We start from the raw sequence: 25,749 nt of genomic DNA on the forward strand, positions 1-25,749 counted from the left end.
TACGTAGAGGGGTTGCACCTCAATATGTCAGGAGTGATGTGTAATCTGTTTGTACCTGTGTATAAGAATGCATTCCTGAGTGGACATCTTTGTCTGGCCTAGGGGGCAGTGGAAAGTCCCACCACTTACTGAGCTGAGTCCACTGTCAGGGAGCACATAAGTACTAGCTAGCAGCACCTTTGCAGCACCTTGGACTTCTATGCCGGGGAGCTGGAGACTGTTTCTCTTCAACAATAAATCTGGCCCGGGTGCCTTAAAACCTTACTAGAGTCTGTGGTCATTGGGGGTTCTCTTGGGGTCTGCTGGGTCAGCTATCAGCACAGAGCTGGGGCAGCACACAGAGGGAACACACTCACACAGCCATCTGATATCAACATTGAACAGAGCAGAGCACCACACCAGTAGCGTCTGATGACAGGCAGATGCAGCTTCACCAGTAGCCTGCACGTTTTTGAGGTTGAAGCGGTTCCTAAAACTGTTAAGCCAACCTTGGCTGGCTTTGAATTCCTTCTCATCAGAAGGCTGTCCCTCTTTGGCAGGAGGTTTGAACAGCGTGTAGAGGCTAAGAGCCTTTTCGCACAACGTGTTGCCATCGATAAGTACATGTTTACAATTCATGTCTTCCAGCCATAAGTTTAATGCCTTTTCTGTCTTCACTAAAAAGTCTTATCACGCACCTGGCTCGTCATCTTAACAGTTATTGGAGCACTTGATGCCACGGCTTGACGAATTTCTCTCTCTCTAATCTTGATGGCACAGATGTTAGATTTGTTGTCGCCATATTTACGTGCCACGTTGGAGACCGACAAACCGTCTCTCAATAAGTCCAACACAGCCAGTTTTTCCTCCAGCGTTAGAACAGACCGCTGTTTCTTCGGTTGAGCACCAGATGAAGTAGTTGGCTTGCGTTTAGGGGCCATGTTGTACGAAAAATACGTATCTTTAAACACTAGAATCACACACAGCACGGTGAGATGTTCACACTATGAGAGGCACACGGGAACTGAGACTGATTGAGGGAACAGCAGATTCATGTCTCCCATCTCATGCTCACTCTGGAGCATACGCTGATTGGATGGAATCGCCTGCACTATTTACAGGTATCTTGTTGTTTTTCCTTTTTTTTTGCCGAGCGCGTATAGTTGAATTCGCGTAAGTTAAATGCGTGTATGATGCGACTTGCCTGTACTGCTGTCAAAAGTTGGCTTAGCATGTCAGACTGATTCAGGTGCTTAGCCAAAGAACTCCACCAGTTTAGTGGTTTGACTTTCTTCAAAACTTGGCAGCAAATGTACTGATTAATTTTTTTTTTAATTAATTTAACTAGTTTAATAAACCATACTAAGTTTAAGCCTTAACATAGGTTGACATTTAAAATTTAATTTTAAGTAGATTTTAAAAAATCTGTATCTGACTGAAAATTTTTTTTAAAATCCAATTTAAATTTAAAAACCCTAATTTTTATCCACGTTGTGATGCATAGTTTCTTTCTAACACAAAGGAGGGTGAAAAGACAGTTACCTTTTCCATAACTGGTGTTCTTCGAGATGTGTTGCCCATGTCCATTCCATGTTAGGCGTGTGTGCTCGCCACATGCACCGGTGCCGGAAGTTTTTCCCTTGGTGGTATACATAGGGTACCGGCTCTGGCACCCTTTGGAGTGGTGCGCACATGCCACGGTATAAGGGCACTGCCAACTCCCCCCACCCTCAGTTCCTTCTTGCCAGAAACTCCAACAGTGGGGAAGGGGGCTGGGTCATGGAATGGATATGAGCAATACATCTCGAAGAACACCAGTTACGGAAAAGGTAACTGTCTTTTCTTCGAGTGCTTGCTCATGTCCATTCCATGTTAGGTGACTCCCAAGCAGTACCATCGGAGGCGGGTAGGAGTTCATGGGCGTGCAGATCACAACAGTGCTCCGCCGAACCCATCGTTGTCTCTAGCTTGCTGTGTGATGGTGTAGTGTGCCGTGCACATGTGCACTGAAGACCACATCACGGCCCTGCAAATGTCCAAGGATGCTTCAGCTCTCGTCGAATGGGCCTTCACAATAGGCGGCGGTTGGACCTGTGCTAGCATGTAGCAGATCCGGATACAGGAGGTAATCCAATTACAGATCCTCTGAGAGGACACTGGAAGGCCCTTCATCATATCCGCTGTCGCGATGAAGAGCTGGGTCGACCTGCAGAGGGTTTGGTACGCTCTAGGTAGAATGCCAAGGCACGCCAAACATCCAAGGCGTGCAGCTGCTTCTCCTCAACAGTCTCGTGCGGCTTAGGGCAGAATACCGGGAGGAAGATATCCTACTTGACATGGAAGATGGACACCAACTTGAACAAAACTGATGACACTTCCTGTTCTGTCTGGTGGCAAACAGATCCACTCAGGGAGTTCCCCACTTCTGGAAGAGCATCTGGACCACTTCTGAGTTGAGCGACCATTCATGGTGAGAGCAGAAGGACCTGCTGAGGTGATCCGCCAAGCATGTTACTTATGCCGGGTAGGTGACAGGCCTCCAGATGGATCGCATTATGGATGCGGAAATCTCACAAGCGGAGTGTTCCCCCTTGCCTGTTGATGTAGAGCATCGAGGCCGTGTTGTCCGTCAGCACTCGCACCACTTGACTGGTCAACTGTGGCAGGAAGACTGCGCAGGCTAAGTGGACTGCCCTGAGCTCCCTGACGTTTATATGCAACATCAGCTCTTCTTGGGACCACGTCCTTCGGGTCTGCATTGTGCGGAGATAACACTCCCCAGCTGAGCTCCGAGGCATCAGATATCAACGAGACAGAGGACCGTGGGTTGTCAAATGGCACTCTTCGAGGACTGCCCTGGGTCGGTCCACCACTGTAGAGAGGCGAGTACCTTTGGTGGGATGGTGATGACCTTGTCCAGAGATCATCTGGACAGGTTATAGATCGACAGTTACTGCTGGAGAGGTCGCATCCTGAACCTTGCATGGCGGACAGCATAGGTACATGCAGCCATGTGGCTTAGTAGCCGAAGGCAGGCTCTGGCCGTGGTGAGGGGAAACAGACTCCATCGATGAGTTTTCATCATCTGGAATCTGTCCTGAACCCCATGGGTTCCAAGGATGCCATAGCATTGGATGCCCCTGGAGGTACTGCAGGGAGAGCTGGAGCTCTGAAGGGAGGACACTGTCCCGCTGGTAGGGACTTCTGGCTCAACTCAGAGCCTGATGAGGATGGTCTGTGTTCCAGAGATCACCACCGCAATGAGGTCGACCAGGCACCTCAACTCCGGTGGTGTCCTCCCCCATGTTCTGAGTGGGATCTGTACGAGGGCGGGACGATCCTCCTCATCAAGAACCCGGAGACCAGCGTTGGCATTTGGTGGATCCGCGATGGTACTCCAGCAATGGACGCCAAATACTTTGCGAGCGGTGTCAGTTCGTCGAGTGGGAGTGGGAGCAGGAGCGATGCCGAGATGAGGAGCATCGACACCATGTCAACCCATATTGGCGCACTGGGGACTGGTACCGAGAGTCCCGAGACTGACTACGACCCTCGCAGGAGTGGTGCCGATCACTTGGAGAGTGACTGCAACGCACTCGGTACCGAGGCCGCAGAGTTAGGCGTGCCTCCACAGGTCTACGCCACGCCACCAGCGACCTGAGTTTCGAGCCCGAAGAGCGATGCCCTGAGTCCGGGGACTGACACCAGGGGCTCTTTCCAGTAGGCAGCCCCGTGTGCAAGGCACGGTGGCTGTGGGTGGGTGAACGCTGATGGGACACTCCCTGCGGTGGGGAGCGGTGCCGCACTGAAGGGGACTGATGGAACGGCCCCAGGGCAGGCTTACCTCTGGATTTAGGAGCTGCTGTCTCCGGTGTGGGCGGCTCTGGGAGGGACATGATCTCCTGCGTGGCCTGCAGGGCTTCCAGGGTCAACAGTACCATCATGTGCCGGTGTCACTATCTGGGGTAGCAGGTGCGTCCCAGGATGGGCTAGCCCACTCAACCACAGCTGGGGCCCCACTCCCTCTTGGAGGTGATGAGTTGCTCTTCATGGGTCTCTGCTCTCCTCTGGCTTTCTCCTTGTTCTTGCGGGGAGCAGAACGACCTCTTCCCATCTTATTCCTCTTCCCGGTCAGTACCGGGGCGAGGGATCGACGCCAGTCCAACAACGGCGCCGGCAGCGCACTCCACACCGAGGCTGCAGTGCTAGGTGCAGGTCCGACCTAGATGGTTCTGGTGTTAAAGCAGACTCCATAAGGAGCGCCCGGAGTCGAATGCCCCGCTCCTTCTTCGTCCGAGGTTTAAAACTTTTGCAGATGCGACACTTGTCGCTGATGTGGGTTTCCCCCAAGCACCTTAGACAGCTACTGCGTGGGTTGCTGACTGGCATAGGTTTCTTGCAGCTGTTGCAGGGTTTGAAGACCGGGGCATGCCCCATCCCTGGGCTAAGTCCCATCCGGGACTACCAACTAGTTTAACTAATGACACTAAAGGAACTATTTATAAAAATTATCTATTTACAGGAAAAGTTTGCAATGAACAATTCTGAACTGAAGAATTTGCCGAAGCAACGAATAGCACCGTCACTGGCAGTAAGAAGGAACTGAGGGTGGGAGGAGCCAGCAGTGCCCCTTATACCGCGGCATGTGCACGCCACTCCAGAGGGCACCAGAGCCAATCCCCCACAGATACCACTGAGGGAAAAGCTTCTGGCACTGGTGTATGTGGCGAGCACACACAACTAACGTGGAATGGACATGAGCAAGCACTCGAAGAATATCTACATAGGGCTTTCCCTGCAGCCCACTCAGACTATCCAGCTTCCAATGGAAGACTTTGAAGCACTGTATCTTTGTATCCTCTGCAGCAGAGCAGACCAGCAGGCAATCCGAAAGACTTAAAATCCAGGGAACAATGGGGATCTGTTTTCTAATCCACGAGGGTGTACATTATTATTGAGTTTCAGAAATACTCAGATGCTAAGCCATGACTCCTGAAGGAACTCCATAATTTTTAGAGACTCAAGACCTTGAGAATGATGATAGAAGTCCTGCTACACAGATTTTGTGATCTGCACCCTAGTCAAAAAAGCCTCAATGCCTGAGATACCAGTGATAGAACGTTGAAAGGAAATTACAAATAAAAACACCCTTGATCTTGTCAATAAGATTAACTAAACTAGTTCTGTCATAGCTCTCTGAACTAAGGTTCTGGGAAGCTTATAGAATCATACAAATGTAGGGTTGGAAGGGACCTCCAGATGTCATCTAATCCAGCCCCCTGTGCTGACACAGGACAAAATAAACCCAGACGGTCCCTGGCAGGTGTTTGTCCAACCAGTCTTTAAAAACCTCCAGTGATTGGAATTCTACAACCTTCCTCTGAAGACTCTCCCAGAAATTAACTCCCTTATAGTTGAAAAGTTCTCTCTCATATTTAACCCAAATCTTCCTTGCTGCAATACTCCAGCTAAGGTAGGGCTACCATATGTCCGGATTTCCCCGGACATGTCCGGCTTTTCGGTCTATAAATAGCCGTCCGGGGGGGGATTTTTAAAAATCTAAAAATGTCCAGGATTTCACCCTGGTCAGCTATTTATAGATAGAAAAGCGGCGGCCAAGCGCTGTTGGGCACCCAAAGCCCCTTCCCAGCTCCCCCCATCCCCTGCAGCCTTAGCATGCTGTCCGGCCCGCAGCTGTCTTCCCCCTCCTGCCCTCCCCTGAACGATCCGCCCCCTGCTCCTCCCCCTCCCCTGCTTCCCGTGAATCAGATCTTCGCGGGAAGTCTGAAAAGAAGCAGGGGCAAGCGGGAGGCAGCAGCAGGTAAGCTAGGGCGGGGAGGTGCGAGGAGGAGAGCTCCGGGGAAGCGCGGCCCTGGCCAAGCGGCGCCCGGCTGCCCCAGCGGTGCCGGCCGCCCCCAGCTCGGGCCTCAGCACCCCCAGCCCGGACCCAGCCCGGCTCGGGCCCCAGCAGCGCCGGCCGAGCAGCTCTGGCCCGGCCCAAAGCCCCACAACCCCGGCCGGAGCATAGCCCGATTCCTGGGCTCTTTAAAGCCGGCCCTGGTCAGGGGACAGGGAAGGGGGGTTGGATGGGTCGGGAGTTTGGGGGGGGGGGGGGGCTGTGGGGGGACAAGGGTGTGGAGATTGGTTGGGACAGTCAGGGACAGGGAGCAGGGGGGTTAGATGGGTCTGGGGAGAGGGGTCGAGGCAGGCAGGTAGCAGAGGGGGTTGGATGGGTCAGGAGTTCTGGGGGTCCTGTCGGGGGCAGGGAGCAGTTGGATAGGACATGGGAGTCCCCGTGGGTCTGTCTGGGGGCGGGGGTGTGAATATAGGGTGGGGGTGTGGATAAGGGTCGGGGCAGTCAGGGGACAGGTAGGGTCGTAGGGCATTCTCAGGAGGGGGCAGTCAGGGGACAAGAAGTAGGGCGGCTTAGATAAGCAGTGGGGTCCTAGGGGGCCGTTAGTGGCTGGGGTCCCAGGAGGGGGCAGTCAGGGGACAAGGAGGGGGGGGGGGGGGGGGGGGGGGGGGGGGGGGGGGGTGGGGGGGGAGAGGGGGGGGGGGGGGGGGGGGGGGGGGGTGGGGGGGGGGCTCCTCCCCCCGTGTCCTCTTTTGCTTGTGGAAATATGGTAACCCTAAGCTAAGGCCTTACCAGTGCCAAGCAGAGTGGGACAATTGTCTCCCATGTCTTCCATATGATACTCCTAATATAACCCAGAATATCAGCCTTTTTTGCAATTGCATCACATTGACTCGTTCAATTTGTGATCCATTATAACCCCTAGTGCTCATTACATACATTGGAAAAAGACAGCAATATGGGCTCCCATAAGTTTAAGAAAATTTGGGAATACTTCTGAATGGTATCAAATTCTTTATAACACTTCTAGAACTTGATACCTTCTTGCCTCTCCTCCTAATCAACAAACTCACTAGAAGAGCTAACTGACTAAAGATAAGGTGATCACTTTTCCAGTTCAAGCAGTGATCAATCACTTCATAATTAAAGATCAGAGGTCGCTTTGGGGACTCTTTGGGTGACACATGCAAAATATGCATGACCAAAAATACTCCCCATTTAAATCTTTTTTAATCTTTATTTTAAAAGAGAATAGTATAGAAAAAAGTCTCTCTGCAATTAGAGTCTTGTCTTCTTGCTGCCATTATAAAGAAAGCCATCTATGGTAAATGAGTTAAAATAATTTCCTAAAGTCTAACAAAGTTTATAGAGCACATGGACTTTTATGTTGGCACTGGCCCAAAATGAAGGATGGCAAATTCTAATGCCGGAGGTTCCTAAACTGTAGCCATATGCATCACTGGCTATTTTCTTGGTACCACCTCTTCTTGTATCTTGCTGCTAAAATGCATAAAAAGAAACTAAAAGTACATTAAAACTCATTATGCAATTGTGAATGGAGAGGGCAGTGGACCATAGACACAAAAGTAAGATATGGTCTCCACTACAACATTTGAGAACTTCTTGTTTAGCGACCCCAGCTATTTAATATTGGCAAAACATGACACTAATTAGGTTCTATTTTCCCAGTCCTGACCACACCAAGTTGAGTTTTACACTAAAGGCAGAACAAGAAGTAATCAGCTTAGTCCGCAGCAAGGGACACTTAGAAAGCTTTTCCTAATACCTAACCTAACTATAAGGGTAGTCAAATTCTGGAATAGGCTTGCAAGAGGTTGTGAAATCCCCATCACTGGAGGTATTACGAACAGACCAACACCTGTCAGGGATGTCTATAGTTGGTTCTGCCGCAGCAGAGGCAGCTGGGCTCGATAATCTCTAAAAGGTCCATTCCAGCCCTACATTTCTATGATTCTATTATTCTAACATCATTCTGGTCTCTTGTGCCAGGAGTTCTCCCATTTTAGGGTCCTCCACGGGAAATGTTCTGTCTTGGGTTCAGAAAATTTCACTGTAGTAAGATAACACATTTTATTTCTCTTACTTTGGTGTCACCATGTGGTTACTTCATCTCAGAAATTTAAAATTATTTTTTAAAATCAGAAGTTACCATCACCAGCACTCCCAACACACTACCTGATTTTTGATAGCCATTCATTGTATTTTATGACTGCCATCTGAATGCTCTTTCTACCTTCCCCTCCCCCCGAACCCAATACAAAATAACCAACGAAGGCCACACAGCTAGCAGCTCAGGACATACCTAGGTACACAAAGGATGCCAAGGGGGTTACATTTTAACGTACTCACCTGATTTGACTTTTCCACTGTACTGCTGGGAACTTCTGTGGTGTCCTTCACAAAAAAGTTATCTATGATGTGTCTCTCTGCACATTCCTGGCTGCAAATTGGACAGCGGATAACACCAACTAGAGAGAAAAATAAAGAGCAAGTTCAACTGGTAAGAAATCTTAAATTGATAAGCTTACAAATCTTAATCAAATAATTTTCAGAGAGATATACTTTTCTGAAAACTTTCAGTTAGTATTTCTAGAGTCCAAGGGATAAAATGCCAATTCTTATCCACTGCCAACCCACAGACTTTGGGTCTCTGCCCAGGGGCGGCTCTAGCTTTTTTGCCGCCCCAAGCACGACAGGCAGGCTGCCTTCGGCGGCATGCCTGTGGGAGATCCGCCGGTCCCACGGCTTTGGCGTACCAGCCACCGAACTGCTGCCGAATCCATGGGACCGGCGGACCTCCTGCAAGCAAGCCGCCGAAGGCTGTCTGACTGCCGCCCTCACAGGGACCGGCAGGGTGCCCCCCGTGGCTTGCTGCCCCAGGCATGTGCTTGGCGCGCTGGTGTCGCCACTGTCTCTGCCTGAAAATCACTGAGTATCTCAGCTCCTAGTGGGATTCAGACTCTTTAGTTTCAATAATCAGTTTTATTAGAATCATAGAATATCAGGGTTGGAAGGGACCTCAGGAGATCATCTAGTCCAATCCCCTGCTCAAAGCAGGACCAACCCCCAGATTTTTGCCCCAGATCCCTAAATGGCCCCCTCAAGGATTGAACTCACAACACTGGGTTTAGCAGGCCAATGCTCAAACCACTGAGCTATCCCTTCCCCTTCTTTTTTTGTGACTCTTCCACTGATTTCACCCCTTTGCTACTCAAAGGTTCTTGTCTTCCCATGAGCAGTTTGTTGCAAAATGACTAGAGAGTCAGTTTGTAAGGTACCAGATACATTCAGCAGGACTACAGGTACATAACTGCAATAGTGATGTGATGGGCATGGAATTGCTGTGTAATAATCTAAGTATTGAGATGTAATAATTTTATGAATACAATATACTGTCTGGTCAATGAGGAGAAGTTACTGTATATTGGTTATAAGACTTTCCTGCTCTAATTAATAGGGGGCTTCAGGAAAAAGAAGCAGGGCAGCAACACAATAGCTAGAATTACAAAACAATGGCGTACTTCCGGGCTCCTGCGCAAAGTGAGACAGACATTTTACCAGTCTGGAAACTCATAAATCAAAGGGTTATAAACACTTAAAGAGCTGTCAATTGTCAAGGGGACAGGTTAACAAAGGCCCCGTCTACACTTGTCTATACAAGTTTTTATGCAGTAAAGCAGTGTTCTGCTCTGTAACTCCTGAGGTGTACACACTGCCAAGCCACTTAGTGCGCAGAAACTGTGTAGTTGCAGCGCTGTAAAAAACAAACACCCCAACAAGAGACATACAGCTTTCTGCACTGGGGTTACAGCGCTGTGGTGCCAGCGTAAACACTGTGGTCGAATACAGTACTGTGATTGGCTTCCGGTAGGTGTCCCACAATGTCTGTTCTCACCTCTCTGGTCATCAGTTTGAACTCTACTACCCTGCCCTCAAGTGACCAACCGTCATCCCCACCCCGTAAATTCCTTTGGAATTTTGAAAGTCCCCTTTCTGTTTGCTCAGTGATGTGTGCAGTAGTCTCAGTGCATCTTTCTAGGTGGCCATGCCTGCTCCACACACCAGGCAATCCCCCATTGGGAGCAATGCTAAGCTGCTGGACCTCATCAGCATTTGGGGAGAGGAGGCTGTCAGTCCCAACTGCGCTCCAGCCGCGCTTCAGCCGTAGGAATTATGATACCTACGGACAGATTTCACAATGCATGATAGAAAGGGGCCATGACTGGGACACACTGCAGTGCAGGGTTGAAGTGAAGGAGCTGCGCCCACGAGGCGCAGGAGGCAAACGGCCACTCCAGAGTTGCGCCCACAAGCTCCCGGTTCTACAAAGAGCTGGACGCGATACTCGGCAGCAACCCCACCTCCACTGCGAAAACCACTGTGGATACTTCGGTGGCTCACATGCCAGTCGAGAGTGGTCCGAGCCAAGAGAAGGAAACCTTGGACAAGGATGTGGAGGGGGAGGGGAACCCAGAGGCAGAGGATGACTCGGAGGTCAGAGATGCATGCAGCCAGGAGCTCTTTGGCTAGCCAATCACAGCTGTCAGATGTTGGCGAAGCGCAAACAGGAGAGGAGGCCCCTGGTAAGTGGATTTGATTTTTGGACTCGCTCAAGCAAGTTGTTGGAGGCAGGAGAGTTGCAGAAATCAGGCGTGTCTCCCACTGCGTTCCTAGTCTGAACGGCTGAACAGGCTGTTGACTGACTCCCTCACTTCTTGGGAATCTGCCTCAGCTCTCCAGGAAACTCTCATGGAGACAGTGGGCAATCCACTGCCGCAGGTTCCTCGACGGAGCTGCTTTGTTTCTTGCCCCATTAACAGTAACTTTCCCATGCCACTGTGCCATCGGGGAGGGTGGGGGGTGGGGCATTGCTGCACACAGGTGAGATACACAGGGGCCAGGGTGGAAGCCACAGGCTTAGAGACGACCTCCCTTGATTCCCTGATTACCCTCAGCAGCGAGTTATCTTCCATAATGATCACATCCTGTGGAAAGTGTGGGGACACGAATGATTTATCAGCCCCCCCCCCCAGTGCTGGCTCTCCCAGAGAGCTAAATGCCCAGTGTACAGCAGAGTCCGGGAAGAATGATTTACCCTTCCCCTGCGGCTACTCATCATTTTGGGGGTCTTGTGGCTCGTGTGTGTTTGCCTGGGGTCAGCCAATTAGTGACAGATGTGTGAGTACTGGCTGTGTTTTAAAGCACTGAATCAGTGTTGACTGTGTTGCAAACAATACTGCTTCTGTAAAATGTCGCATTTAAACTTCACAGAGATGACCTTGGGAACCCAACCTCCCTCTTTGTTATCGGCGGCTGAACGGCTGCGCAAAATTAGAAAGCGGCCAAGAAGAACTAAGGAGGACTTTCTGCATGAAATTATGATGCACTCCGCGGCCGAGAAACAGGAATTGAAGGAGTGGTGGGACAGCAAGAAGAGGGGCCGAAAGGAGAATGTGGCACACCAGAATGAAGCCACGGAGCGGCTCTCAAAGGTTATGGAACACCAAGCAGACACACTGCAGGCGATACTAACTCTTCAAACCGAGCAGCTCCGCGCCTGCCCTCCCCTGCAGCCTCTGTCGCAAACTCTTTCCCATGCTCCCACCAGACATCGCCAACACACTGTTATCAACCTCCTGGCTTCAGTCTATACTCTGGCATTCCACTCCTCCCCCACACAGTCCAGCACTGCAGACTCCCACTAAACTCAATACCCATCCCTCTGCAGTTTGGCTCTGCTTGAGTACAGTACCTGCTGCATCGTACTCCAAAAGAAGAAGGTTGGCTATGATCCCTGGACATACACAAATCTTTAGCCACCCCCACCTCCTCCTGGGACCTTCCCTTCCCCTATCCCCTCACTGCTGATGGGTTTTTTTTGTTTAACTCTCTCCTCTGGTTGTTGTTTTTTAATAAAATAATTGTTTTGGTTTGAAAGCAATCTTTATTTAATTAACTGGAAGCAAACAGAGCCCTGCAAAACAGAAAATTATGTTAAACCTTCATATTGCACCGCCTGCACCAATCATAATCACCTCCTAGCATTACAAGCACTGCACTTCCAAGTATAGTAACAGATATTGGTGGCTTTCAGCTTCAAATTGCTGCCTCAAGGAATCCCTGATTCTTATGGCCCTGTGCTGCGCCCCTCTAATAGCCCTGGTCTCTGGCGGTTCAAACTCAGCCTCCAGGAGCTGAGCCTCTGTGGTCCAGCCCTGAGTGAAGCTTTCACCCTTCCCTTCACAAATATTATGGAGTGTACAGCACATGGCTGTAAGCATAGGAATATTGCCTTTGGACAGATCCAGCTTCCCACATAGGCCAAAAGCACACTCAACAGTCATGCTGCATTTGGTTCACAATGGGCATTTCAACTTCCCCTACGGTGATCTTCTGGTCCGGAAAGAAAGTCCCTGCTTGCAGCTTCCTGAACAGGCCAGTGTTCCAAAAGATACGTGTGTCATGCATCTTTCTGGACCAGCCTGCGATAAATGTCTCTGAAACGCCCACAGCGATTCACAAGCCCCTGGAGAACCATGGAGAAATATCCTTTGCGATTAATGTACTCGGTAGCTAGGTGGTCTGGTGCCATAATTGGAATATGCATGCCATGTATTGCCCCTCCATAGTTAGGAAAGCCCATATGTGCAATGCCATCCACAATGTCACGCATGTTGCCCAAAGTCATGGTCTTTTGGAGCAGGATGTGATTAATGGCCCTGCACACTTCCGTCAACTTGAGTCCACTGGTTGACTTTCCCACTTCGAACTGGTTAGCGACCGATCAGTAGCAGTCTGGAGTAGCCAGCTTCCACAGTGCTATCGCCACGCGCTTCTCCAGTGGCAGGGCAGCTCTCATTCTCGTGTCCTTGCGCCGCAGGGTTGGGGCGAGCTCATCACACAGTCCCATGAACGTGGCTTTCCTCATCCGAAAGTTCTTCAGCCACTGCTCGTCATCCCAGACGTGCATCACAACGTGATCGCACCACTCAGTGCTTATTTCCTGAGCCCAAAAGCAGAGTTCCACTGTGGTCAGCACCTCCATGAATGCCACACGCAATCTCATGTCATAGCTAGTACATGTGGCAAGATGAATGTCACATTCCTCTTGCCTTTACAGTTTAAGGAGTAACTTCACTTTCACTCGTGATGTGTTAGTCAGAGCGAGCAGCATAGAGGTCAACCGTTTGGGATCCATTCCTGCATCCCAAAGGAGCTGGGTGTGCAGTACACAAACCGTTGAAAGATGGCACCAAATGTGGATGGAAGCACAGGGATTGCTGGGATGCAAAGAAACGCATCACGGGGCATTGAGACTGGACCCAGGATGCTCCGTGACCCCCTCCATCTTCCCCCAACTCTTAGCAGGAGAAGAGGAAGAAATGTTCTGTGGGATAGTTCTCCAGAGTGCACCACTCTGAATACCTCTACAAGTGTGAACACGCTATTGCGCAGGCAACTGACAGTGTGAACACACAACTGCAGTTTCCCTTCAGAGCTCTCTGAGCAGTGCTGTAACTCTGGCACTAACTCTGCCAGTGCAGACATGCCCACAGAGAGGCTCCATGGAGTTGACTGAGTTGGGACCTTCCCCAGATCCAGGGAACAGTAAAGCTTAGAGAAATGCAGGCATGAATAGAGACTGGTTTGTTTTCTTAAGATCTATTTTCTCTTAATTGCTTTGGTTATGCTTTAAGAAAACTGTCTCCCTAATATAAGTGACAGCTAGAGACTGAGAGAAGGTGTGCTGAAAACAGGAGGGGTCAGAGGGGCAGTTAACCTGGTAACTGTGACACCTGATACACCACTTCATAGTTAAGTCTTTTAAACTAACAAAAGAAGATGTAGACGTAGAGAGTTAAAATATATAAACTTTACTACATAATCAACTATATTTCACATTGTCAGTGCTCTGAACTTGCCTTTTACACAAGCCTCCCTATAAAATTCTGCCAATGTATCTTAATGGGTATTACTAACCTCCCTCCTATACAAGAATTAGGCCTTTTCTGATACAAGCCCATTGATTTTCTCAGAGTGACTTTGTGATCTGGACATTCATTTAACACAGAGTATACAGAGTTCAGACTTGTGCACTGCATCTTACCTCCACCTCATCACATTTAAAGTTGAGTTTGACAAAATACATTTACTTCTATGCATATGATCGTAGATATGCTAAGCTCTTATTTCAGGCCCCAAATCTTTAGCAAAGAGGAAAGATGAACAGCTTACATATCCCAAAGACAGTTGTACTGCATCACTAGACATACGTGTGATAGCTACCCTCTTGGCAGACAGACCAGGAACTGACCTGGGGACCTCTGGAACTGAAAGCATGAGATGCTACACCTTCAGCTAAATAGCCAACACTTTATAGCTGCAGGTTGTAACAACTCTTTCACGGTGGAAAAGCATAGAAGGATCTTTAACACACATTCACCAATGGATTGCACGCACACTTTCTACATCCTAGTCAAAACTGAAGTAGAAATCTATTACCATCATTCTGGATATAACTCAGAAACTCTGTTTTCAAGAAATCTGATAACTCTAGAGCTTAATTCTGGAGCTAAATTCAAACAATGCCGAAACACAGGCCTGGTCCATACTACAAAGTTCAGTTGATGACTCAAGACAACTTATAAGCTCTTTCTACACATGTCTACACTCAAATTTGTCTCTGACCAATGTAAGTGTTGCTTTTGGTGATTGCCCACCTTGGCAAGCATGCCTATAAACTCTCCCTTGTTGTGTGCATTGTCCAATGTTTAAAATTTAAAGATGGTGACTGGCCCACCCACAAAAGACATAGGTACTGACTTCCCATTATTTTACTCATATAAAAAAGTAGTACAACAGACAGAGGTAGAATTGGCATCTGCTTTTCGTTCCCCTCATGGGATAAGTGAAGGGGAGGGGTGGGTTGGGAGGAGGCACCATGCAGAACATCTCGAGGAAACTTTCATGGCAATACTCAAATTCTCTCCTGAAAGTTTTTAGGGATGGCTGTCTTATTTGTTCCTCTGTGGTAGGACATTTTCCCATGCCACTATGTGATGAGCTCAGGTGGCACCACTGCAGCAAACAGGCTAGTAGCATATGGGCCAGGCAACTTCAGGATGCTAGTAGCAGCTGGACTTTGTGTCTTTATTACCCTTACTAGTGAGAGATCAGCTAAAGCCACCATTGCCTATGGAAAATAGTGTCAATATTAAGTGTCACAGCCCTGTGGAATAGGGACTGAAATTTTAGTGCATCATGCAACCAAAATTCCTTCTCCTCCCTACAGCCCCACCTTGGTGGGCCATACTCACCTTGGCTAGGACTGGAGAGCGATGCTGTGTAGAGGCTCTCCAAAGCTGAAGTGTTAATAAACATATCTTATTAAAAGTTGTTATGGGAATAAGGCAAAACTCCCTTGCCTTATTCTCTTTCTGTTGTGACTGTAAATCCAATGATGCAACTGACTGTTTTAAATCAGCCACTGCAGCCTTGAGGGGTCCCCCTTCCATAGCCACAGAATTCCTGACCTTGATGAGGAAAAAGAGGACTAGGGATGGCATGTTCAGGGAGATCCTGCAAGCTAGTGCTGTGTTAGACACCGAACAAAGGGCCTGGAGGGCCAACATGGCAGACAGCATGGAGAACTCCATGGTAGCAGCTCCCTAGCCCCTCGACATAACACGTGCCATCATGGGCTGCATCCTTACCCTTACCACTGCATGCCAGGGGACACCAAGGAAGACTAGAGCTTCACACACACGAACAGTGATTCTTGTTGGATGGTGTATATGTAGCCACAACAAGCTACGTTTGTGCACTGAAATAGGCATTTCCTGCTCTTCCAATTTTGAAGTCCTAATCTGTTAATTTATATTTAAGTTTTGTATTACATTGCCTGTTTTTGTTTTTGTTTTTACACACCGTTTTTCTGCACTGTTTTTGACAATCAAATTTCTATTTTTTTTTTTTTTAATAAAATTATCTTCATTAGTTCACAATACATATTTGGAAACTGATTTAGGCTTCTGAGTTTAAAATTGCTGAAGTGACTTTTTACCATATTTTACAGTTAGAGAATAAGTAGAAGTAATGGTCTAAATACAGGGGGCAGAAACAGACAGTATTTGTCACTGTGTACTGATAGAGCACTTTAAAGAAGAGAAACTATATATATCCATTTTAGATAAGGAACAGTGAAAAACCTCTCTAAAATAAGTGCCTAACGAATCAAACTAAGAATGTTCTAGAAAAAGGAGAAGGATTTAATCTGTCATTCTCGTGATGCCAGCCTTTATTGCTCATTATACAATTCTCCCACAAAACATCTCCTCACTTCTTGTTAAGTTGTTCCTTAAGAATGTAATGATATCACAGGGATTAATCCATGAGGCAGTTAAGCCCTCTTCCCTCAAATCCCTCTTCAAGACGCACTTCTATGACGCCTACAAGTCTGCCAGTCAATGATTAGGTTGTGCAGAAGTGAGGGCAAACTGATTTTTTTTTTTTAAATCTAAGATTTGGAAACGAAGTTGTACAATACTTATGTACAACTGTATTATCTTGTTTTCATTAACCTCATCCTTCCTTGTTTGGTCACCCTCACTGCCTGTGTTTTGCCTGAAGTTACCGTAATCTTTTCAATGTGGGGACTACATCAACATATGTCCCAATTGGGTAAGTCCTGGAGAACCCACATACAGATAGTATAATACTAAGTGTTCAATTTATTTCATTGTTTGCTTTTATTTCTCTTACCAACAGAGTCTTCCCTAAATGAAGGAAACTATGGGAGAGGTAGAAATTACATTTGTTGCTGTTGTGACAGCAAAGCTTCTTAAAACTTATAACCCCCTAGGGATCTAGGGGTTATAGTGGACCACAAGCTAAATATGAGTCAACAGTGTGATGCCGTTGCAAAAAAAGCAAACATGATTCTGGGATGTATTAACAGATGTGTTGTGAGCAAGACACGAGAAATCATTCTTCCGCTCTATTCTGCGCTGGTTAGGCCTCAACTGGAGTATTGTGTCCAGTTCTGGGCACCGCATTTCAAGAAAGATGTGGAGAAATTGGAGAGGGTCCAGAGAAGAGCAACAAGAATGATTAAAGGTCTTGAGAACATGACCTAGGAAGGAAGGCTGAAAGAATTGGGTTTGTTTAGTTTGAAAAAGAGAAGACTGAGAGGGGACATGATAGCAGTTTTCAGGTATCTAAAAGGGTGTCATAATGAGGAGGGAGAAAACTTGTTGACCTTAGTCTCTAAGGATAGAGCAAGCAGCAATGGAGTTAAACTGCAGCAAGGGAGGTTTAGGTTGGACATTAGGAAAAAGTTCCTAACTGTCAGGGTGGTTAAACACTGGAATAAATTGCCTAAGGAGGTTGTGGAATCTCCATCTCTGGAGATATTTAAGAGTAGGTTAGATAAATGTCTATCAGGGATGGTCTAGACAGTATTTGGTCCTGCCATGAGGGCAGGGGACTGGACTCGATGACCTCTCGAGGTCCCTTCCAGTCCTATAATCTATGAATCTATGAAACTTAAATGCACAGGGCTAACTCTGCATTTCAATCACTCAGAATGCACCTACTGACTTTCATGGGAAACCCCATGAGTAAAATTGAAGGAAAGTTACAGTACATGGTCAAAATTTCAGCCACACTGAATACGAAGCGGGGGAGGGGATGTCAAACTGATGTCACAACAGTCCTTAAATTCCACAAGTAAGATTTAATACGCAACCTCATCCCTAACACTATTATTGCTGTAAAGGGCTTTGAGACAGTGAGTGGATCAAACTGTATATTAAAGGAAGCTTTCATGGGCAAAGAAACATTTGGAACTTTCCTCAGGATAAGTGCCCACTACACTAGAAGGTACTTACCTATAAGAGGTAAGCTAAGTTGCTGTCTGGCATTTTGAACAAGTCATTCTCTCTCTTCTCTAGTGCCTAAAGCTGCATCACGTTGCACTGCCAACAATGAAAAACATGAGAAAGCCAGATATCTACAATTACATTGTGAAATACTAGTTATTGGTGAAGATCATTAGGTGACACTTGCCTCTGGGCCAGAAGATTGTGCATTCAACTCAGCATGTAAATACGAGGCTCAAACTTGTTGATACTGCAATGCACAATGCTCTTGCAATGTTAGAAGGAAAATTTTTCAACTGTTAAATCTGCACAGACAGCTGTTATATTCCACCGTGAGTCTATTTTGGGCTTGACTGCACAGAAATGTAGTGTAAATGCAAGAGGAGAGGATTTGGAATTGTGGTGGGCATCGAAAAACCAGCAGTTATTGTTAGGGATAGGTAAGGTTCTATTATATTCCCACGGTTCTATTATATTCACAGTACTTACTGAAATAGTCACAGGGGCAGAGTTAAGGTTGCGTGGGAGTAAGGTATGGCAGGTATTACCTTAACCCTGCACTTTCTGGTTTTATAATGTTAGTGCTTTGTTTTGATGTATTTCCAACTTCCCAGGAGGTTTCAGTTTTCAGCTGCCAACTTCTGTGTTCTAGTGCACTGCTAGCCAACTTTAGCTCCCTTTTAATTAAAAACATTTATTTAATGAGTTTCTTTGCTCAGATGTACTGAATAAAATGGATCTATCAGAGAGAGAGACGGTTGAGACCTGTTTCTGCTCTTACTATCCTTTGTGAAGCAAAGGACAAAAACTAGAGTACATTTCAGCAGAAGGAAACTGGGATGAAAACCAAAAAACACACATAGCCAGGACTGGTTCTGGCCCTTGCTGGTTTTTGAGAAGGAAGAGCAATTAGATTACAAGTTGACATACTGAAGATGCAGAACTGAAGACTTAGAAGCTAAGAAGTTCATTTAGCAATTTAATGGTCTAAGCATATATATACATACATACATACATACACACACACACACACACACACACACACACACACACACACACACAAGTTTACTCTTTGGTCAGAAGAAGGGAGGCTTTTGGTCCTAAGGGCATGCAGGGGTAGAATGTTCTCAAGAATGACAGCCACCATGTTTTTTTAAATATAACAGCCATATCCAATTCACAAGACAGTTTTGTGGTTTCCCTGGAACAAGTGTTTGTGGAGTGGCAAGACTAGCAAGTTAATCAGTAATCAGTTAATTCAGGTTAAAAACTCTAGTGTAGACATATCCCTAGAGTACCAACAGAAAGTACAGTAAGTCTTCTAGTTAGTGACCTTATTTTTCTCATCGCCTGTACTTTGAGGTTAGTCTCAGAAGCATTAAGTGAAGAGGTCTTGTCTACACAAGAAAATTGAAGTTTGTAATTGAACTGATTTAAGCACAAAGCTCAGTGTGTCCACTTTACTCAAGCGGAATCAGTCTATCCTTGTCTTTGCTATGAACAAGTTGTGTTCTTAACTAACAAGGCCCTTAAGAATTTTGCCCGGCATCCACACTAGCACTATTTTAAACCATTCCGTTTCAATTACCTTTGGATATCTATTCCACAGTTTCCAACTCAGCTCCCAGAAGCGATATGGAAAGATTTTGCAAGGCACTCTGCGACAGTAGTGGAAAGACCAGCTGAATTAGTTAAATCTAGCGTGCACGAGCACTGCACTAAACTAGTTAAACTTGCTGAAAAATAGCCCGTTCCAAATGGTAATTAAACCAGTTGTAAGCCATTTGGAGCGGTTTTGCTTGAGGAGAGGAAATGTCCTATAAACATTCTAGGGGTTTAATGGTTAAATAGTGCCAAGATAATCCAAGCCAAAGCTTAACTGTTACCTGTTTTAAAGAGCATTTCCCCTGAAGAGTGCTTGGGAGCAACCAGGGACCTTTGTTTTCCCCAAGTATATCTATGGTTAAGCAGATTAGTTAGCATTGTAAAAGGTGGTAAAATGACAGAACTTCAGCAAGACAGGATTTTCCAACTTCACAAAAATTCAGAGCATGAAAATTCTTAGTTGATGTAAGATCTTTATAACTGATTAATTAAAAAAGTAAAGTTAGTATTATAAATACTGAAGAAGAGTTATAAGTACAGAAACCAGGATTTAAAGATGGACATGGTAGTTTTAACAGAAAAAAATCCGGGTATTTTAAGTCTTAAAACATTGCCAACCCATAACTGTTTCTAACTCAAAAATAAGGAAGTTTCACTTGTAACAAAGAACTTCCTTGCCTTAATATGTGCACATAACTCCCATTAATATTACACAAATATTGTTAAACATATATATGGGTGGGTTGTAGTCCTCATACAGGTCACATTTTTGTTAAATGTTACACAAAATTTATTAAAAGACATAACACTGGAAGATACTACTACTCGCAATAAGCCTAAATACATTTTAAAAAGATACCCCTTTCCTCAGTGAGTCAATCCTGTGCTGGCAAAATTAACAACTTCTTCAAACTGGTTTCCTCCAGAAAAACTGCTTCTATCTAGTTCTAGCAGTCTGCTGCTTCTAATGGAGTTCAAATAGGTTAAACCAACAAGCACACGTGTCTCTAGAGGAAACCTGCCTCTAACTGCCAACCTATAAATCAAGCAAACTCGTTTATTAAAATCTGAATGGTGTATTTAAACATCATATAAAATGGATTAATATATTAAAGATAAGAGACTACCTGATTGCAATCCCCCTCTCTGAAAGTGTTACAGGCCAGTTTTGACGCAGCAGTGCATTGACTTTCTTGGAATGGAAAGCACTGCAGAGCAGAATTAAAAATACTTCAGCTGCTCTGCAAAGTGACTTATTGTTTTTACCACATATGCCAGCCTTTAAATGTTTCACTTAACTATCAACCTACAGATTTTGCAACTGTTGTACTGCACTGAAACTTATAATATTATGAATGCAAAATGTATGGCTGCAAGCAAGAGTATTTCTTCTCCAATTTATTTTCTTTAAAAGACAATGTTAGTGGTATGAGAAGTGCCACAATGCCAGACCAGCATTAATCATTAATGTGTACAATTCCTCTCACCTCCCTGTCCTCAACTAAACCTTGACCTAAAGACTACCAACAATTACACCAATTGTGATGGCTGTTAAAATTATGACTATTAAAGAAATATCTTTTCGTGTCCTGAAATCTACAAGTGCTCCAATTCTTATATTTATCGGATATGTAATGAATCCAATTTCACAAGACAAAACAGTCTTCAAAGAGAGACTTTAGTTAAATTTGATATAATTTGTTGTTCTAAAAAGAAATTTCTAACTTTGAAAACTCCAGTTCCCTGCAAAAAGGTGCTATAATCTGAAGGTTGCCAATAAGTGAAAGGCAGGTTTGCGGCTGCAACCAAGGAAGGAAGCACTGGGATGTGCAAAGCCCAGGCCTCTAGTGCCATGGAAGGGTAGAGAGAGAGGTAACATGTAGCCCTGTGGCCCCCAGAGCCCTCCCTTACAGGGTAACAGGTCCCCAGCTGTGGGCAAGTTTTCAGGGCTGCAGCCAGGGAAGGCATGCCCCGGAATTTCCTTCCCTGGCTACAGTCCCGCAAACCTCCCTAAGGCCAGGGCTTTTCTTCCAAAAGATATTCTTGATAAGCGGTATGGCTGTTGCCAATACTTGAACCCCATTAGCATCAAAGTCAATGGCTCCCAGCAAAATGTTGCTATGAACTGAAAGTCATTAATATTCGGATTGCTAAGACTGACATCCACTGTAGTTTTAATACTGCCTAGGCTTATAGCTTCTGTTAGGAACTTTACATAAATGCCACTGAAATAATATTTTGCAAATCTAAATTTTATATATCTACATTCCTGGGTCTTATATTGGTGGTCAAGGATATAGTGCCCCAGTGCTTCTCCAGAGTACGGAAAGCAATAGCTCCCCTTTCTTCTCTGCTTGCCAGAAGAAGAAAAAACAAAAAAACAAGTTTATGGTTATTAATAAATATATTTAAGTGGGAGAGTGTTGCTGTAAAAGAACTCTTACCAAAAAACTGGCATAGAGGTGGGTCTTACATTTAGCTCTGAAGATGGCAAGGTTAGTAATATTTTTTATTTCTTTTGGCATTGAGTTCTATAAGTCTAGATTCTGTGAAATTTCAGTCTCCCACCACTAATTAACACCTTTGGTGTTGTAGTGGAAACTGTGATTATGGTGAAGTAGAAAGACAATGTCTTTTAGGAAGCTATAGCCAATCCCAGGCAGGACACCACAAAAAAGATTCAGGAAGACTTCTGAGCAGTGAGACCTTGGTTGCCTACATAGCAGATGAAAAAGTACGTTCTCTGATAGGTGTTATTCTTTCCTGTTGCTACAGCCAAGATCCTCTGGTAGACACTATAATTATGAAACTGGTTGATTACAGGTTTAGAGACAGCTATCACTAGTATTGGGATCACGGCCCTGTGAGCACTTTCTATCTTGATTTTCCCACCCCACTCTGCAGGTAAGATGTATCACAGCTCAGGGCAACTGCACCTGTATTTCTCCTTAATGGTTCAGCAAGGGCATCCACTGTCAGGCTCCTGGCTCCCTACTAGTTGCCCAATCTTTGGTGGATGCCCTGGTCAGAAGGGAGAGAGGCAGGTATTTCAAGTCCGACCAGTTCCCTGCCTTCAGTGTCATTCCCAGCAAAAGACAATCTACTTAAATAGGCTCTCTCTTCAGAGACTAATAACAATGTAATTGAAACAGTTATAAGTTACCACACAGCATTTCCTACGTAAGCTTATTTTATTTTTTAAAGCAAAATCACTACAGAGAAAACAAAAAACAAAAAAAATCAAAAGAAACTACACCCCTGCTAATAAGCTTACCAGAGATCCCCTCAACTGTCTCCAACATGGGCTCTAGAAAGGTGATTCCTTAACACCCTGTAAAGAGGTCTCTTTTGTGGTCACAAGCTCGTAACAGCTTCAGCTCAAAACTCCAGGCTTGACTTGACATGAGTAATTGGACATGAGGGAGACTCATTTCTCATTTCTTGGGAGAGAGGATTAGAGAGGTAAGTAGATTAGCAGACTGGAAACAATGTCTGTGCCAAGATAGGTAAATGGGTCACTAAGCTAAGAGACAGAACATCTGAACTAGCTAACACAAGGGGAAACATCCTGGGAACCATTTGCAATGGACAACATAAGCTTAGGACACAGGATGAGGTAAAAAGTAAGTCGTGCATGGACAATGTGTGGACAGAGCATGTTGTACGCGGATTGGTTACTGCAAAGTAACCAAGCCAAACTCCAAAATGTGTGACGCAATGTAATGGGTAAATATATATAAAGGAAGAGGTTTTTCTGTGCAACTTAGCTTTGTGATATATCCTTGCATCTGAGTCTGATCAACTCAGCATAGCTTTGCTCTATGCAAAATAAAGATACCTAAATGTCAAAATCTGGAGTCGAACTGAGTTCTTAGGAAGCCAAGTGAAAGAGTGGTCTCAGAGGGAATCCCAACAAGAACTAGAACCCCAAGAAAAGTTAGTTCTCAACTTTAGAGAGTTTGGTGGTCTTTGAACTGGAGTTTACAGAAGCAGATAATTAACAGACAGACAGTTTCTCTCCCCAGGATGTAGCTTCAAAAGGATGGCTCCAAAGCGGGCCATCTGCATTCACTTCACTCCCAGGTACTTCCTAGGAAATTCACTTCACGCGTTGTCCCCAAAAGGTCTTAATATCACCAAAGATTACATTAATCCTGTCTTCTGTTAAAGAAGTTCCATACAATCCCGCAATAGTACATAAGCATTTGCATTTTTCAATGAACCTCAAAGATATTCACTAAGGTTTATCCAGGATATTTCAGGACACTGTCATATCTGACACAAATTGATCTAATGAAGACTGCAGAGAGAAACTCGAAGAATTTTGCATTCATAATGGTGGTCAGGTTGAAAGCGATCCTGTGAATAAACTTTAGGTGCCAGACTTCAATGTGATATAACCACATGCTGGTATGCCATCCTATATAGAGATCTTGCTTGATTCAGGGCCTAGGTAGAAGATCGTTGGGTACCCACTAGGAAACATTTCCGACACAAGATTGCCACTAGAAGACCTCCAGGAGTACAGTAGTTTCAATTCAAGTACTGTAACATGTTCATGCCACGGCACAGCATTTGGAAACCTTAAAAAATGCATTAAGATAGGTTTTGCAATTAATATGTTGCAAATGATCATGTAACAGTGAGGTAGTACTCAGGATTCTCATAGCAAAATTAACATACATTGCTAAATTTTAATCCATTTCCTGACTTTTGTGTTTACATTAGACACCTTAATGTTACAAAACAGCTTACAAAAAAGGAAAACTTCTTTTCAATCTTTAATCTGCATCCCACATTTTTTCTTCATGACCTTTTCTCCCTTTCCCATTAAGTTCACATTTCTTTCCACTCTACCCTGTTTCCTCATCCCTCTTTGTCTGAGGACTTTGATCCCTCTCACCACCAGATAAGTGGGCAACAAGAGTGGCACCTTCTTTCCTCAACCCCTTCCAACACCCAGGCTGATCACAACTGAAGCTGTTTTAGGCATAGTCTAACTAGAACATTAAGCTGACTTAATTACGTTACTCAGGGTTGTGGATACTTCAGGATAACGCTGATATAACCCCCCATCATAGACAGTGCTAAATCAATGGAAGAATTATTCCATTAACCTAGCTACTGCCTCTCAGGGAGGTGGATTACCTATCTCAATGGGAGAACCCCTACAACAGCTGTGCTACTGTGGCATTTCAAGTGTAGACAAGCCAAGGTAGATAAAAATCAATGATTTTTTTTTTAAATCAGATTTTTGAGGGAAAAAAAAACCCTAAAGATTGAGCTATAATGCATCTTAATTAAAACTAAGACATCTCATCATGGAATAGGGATTATAAATTTTAATTCTACATTGTGAGACAATATATTCCTGTAATGTTTAAAAAAAGTTTTGTAAATGAGTTCCAATAGTTTGTGGATTAGGGACCCATTCTTACAGGGTTCCAGGGGCTTCTGTATAGATTATTTAGGTTAATCTTTCTATCTACCCAATGGGACTCAGTGCTCAGTCTAGAAGATACCATCAGAGATGCTTAGTTTTGCAGTTCTCAAACTGTGGATTTGTGTCTCCAGAGATAACATGCTTGTTAACAGCAAAAATGTTTTAAATAAATAAATAATACACCTCTACCCCAATATAACGCCGTCCTCGGGAGCCAAAAAAATCTTACCGCGTTATAGGTGAAACTGTCTTATATCGAACTTGCTTTGAACCGCCGGAGTGCGCAGCCCTGCTCCCCTGGAGCACTGCTTTACCGCATTATATCCGAATTAGTGTTATATCGGGTAGTGTTATATCAGGGTAGAAGTGTATATAGAGGTGAGAAATAACAGACCTCAACCGTACTGTCCCGCTGAAAATTTGTGTACAGAGTCAATCCCTTACCTCTCTCTCAAAGTGCAAAGTTTCAAAAAGTTCAATGAATAGAAGATTGTTGGGGGCGGAATAGATCTGGACAAGGAAAAGAAGTCTGGAGATAAATGTGAGAAGGGAGGGACAGGCAGCAGAAACAAAAGTGAAACTGTTTGAGCAGCATATTCCAGAAGTCTTGTGGTCTGAGTGTAGCCTTCATTGATTTGAGATCTACCATACCATTCTCTCACTAGAAGGGAAAACCTATAATGGCAGCAGGCCATAAAAGAGACCCAGTTTGGGAATATTTTAATGAAGTTCCTCTACCTGTGGGTAAGACAGGCATGCGTGCAAAATGCAAACAGTGCAACAAAGAAATGCAAGGCCTGGTTGCCCAAATGAAACAAAATCATGAGAAGTGTTCCTTCTCAGGAGGAAGCTGCGTTGAAAATGATAAAAGGAACATGTCTGAACATGCAGGATCTTCAGGTTGGTAAACTTTTTTTATTTCCTACTTCTTTCTTAAGGACTGCCTGTCTTCCTTTTGACTATTCTTG

General features: G+C 45.2%; 1 protein-coding gene across 2 annotated transcripts in view; it reads right to left on the reverse strand.

The window, feature by feature from the left end:
• The window catches only part of TRIM24 (tripartite motif containing 24), a 138,014-nt gene that overhangs the window by 67,135 nt on the left and 45,130 nt on the right, over positions 1-25,749 (reverse strand). For both annotated transcript variants that reach the window (XM_034779081.1, XM_034779075.1), the window contains exon 2: positions 8,204-8,322. In XM_034779081.1, the coding sequence (XP_034634972.1) occupies positions 8,204-8,322 (119 nt within the window). The remainder of the gene's footprint in view (positions 1-8,203; positions 8,323-25,749) is intronic.

This window comes from Trachemys scripta, chromosome 1 (assembly GCF_013100865.1).
Source record: "Trachemys scripta elegans isolate TJP31775 chromosome 1, CAS_Tse_1.0, whole genome shotgun sequence".
Lineage (NCBI taxonomy): Eukaryota > Metazoa > Chordata > Testudines > Emydidae > Trachemys > Trachemys scripta.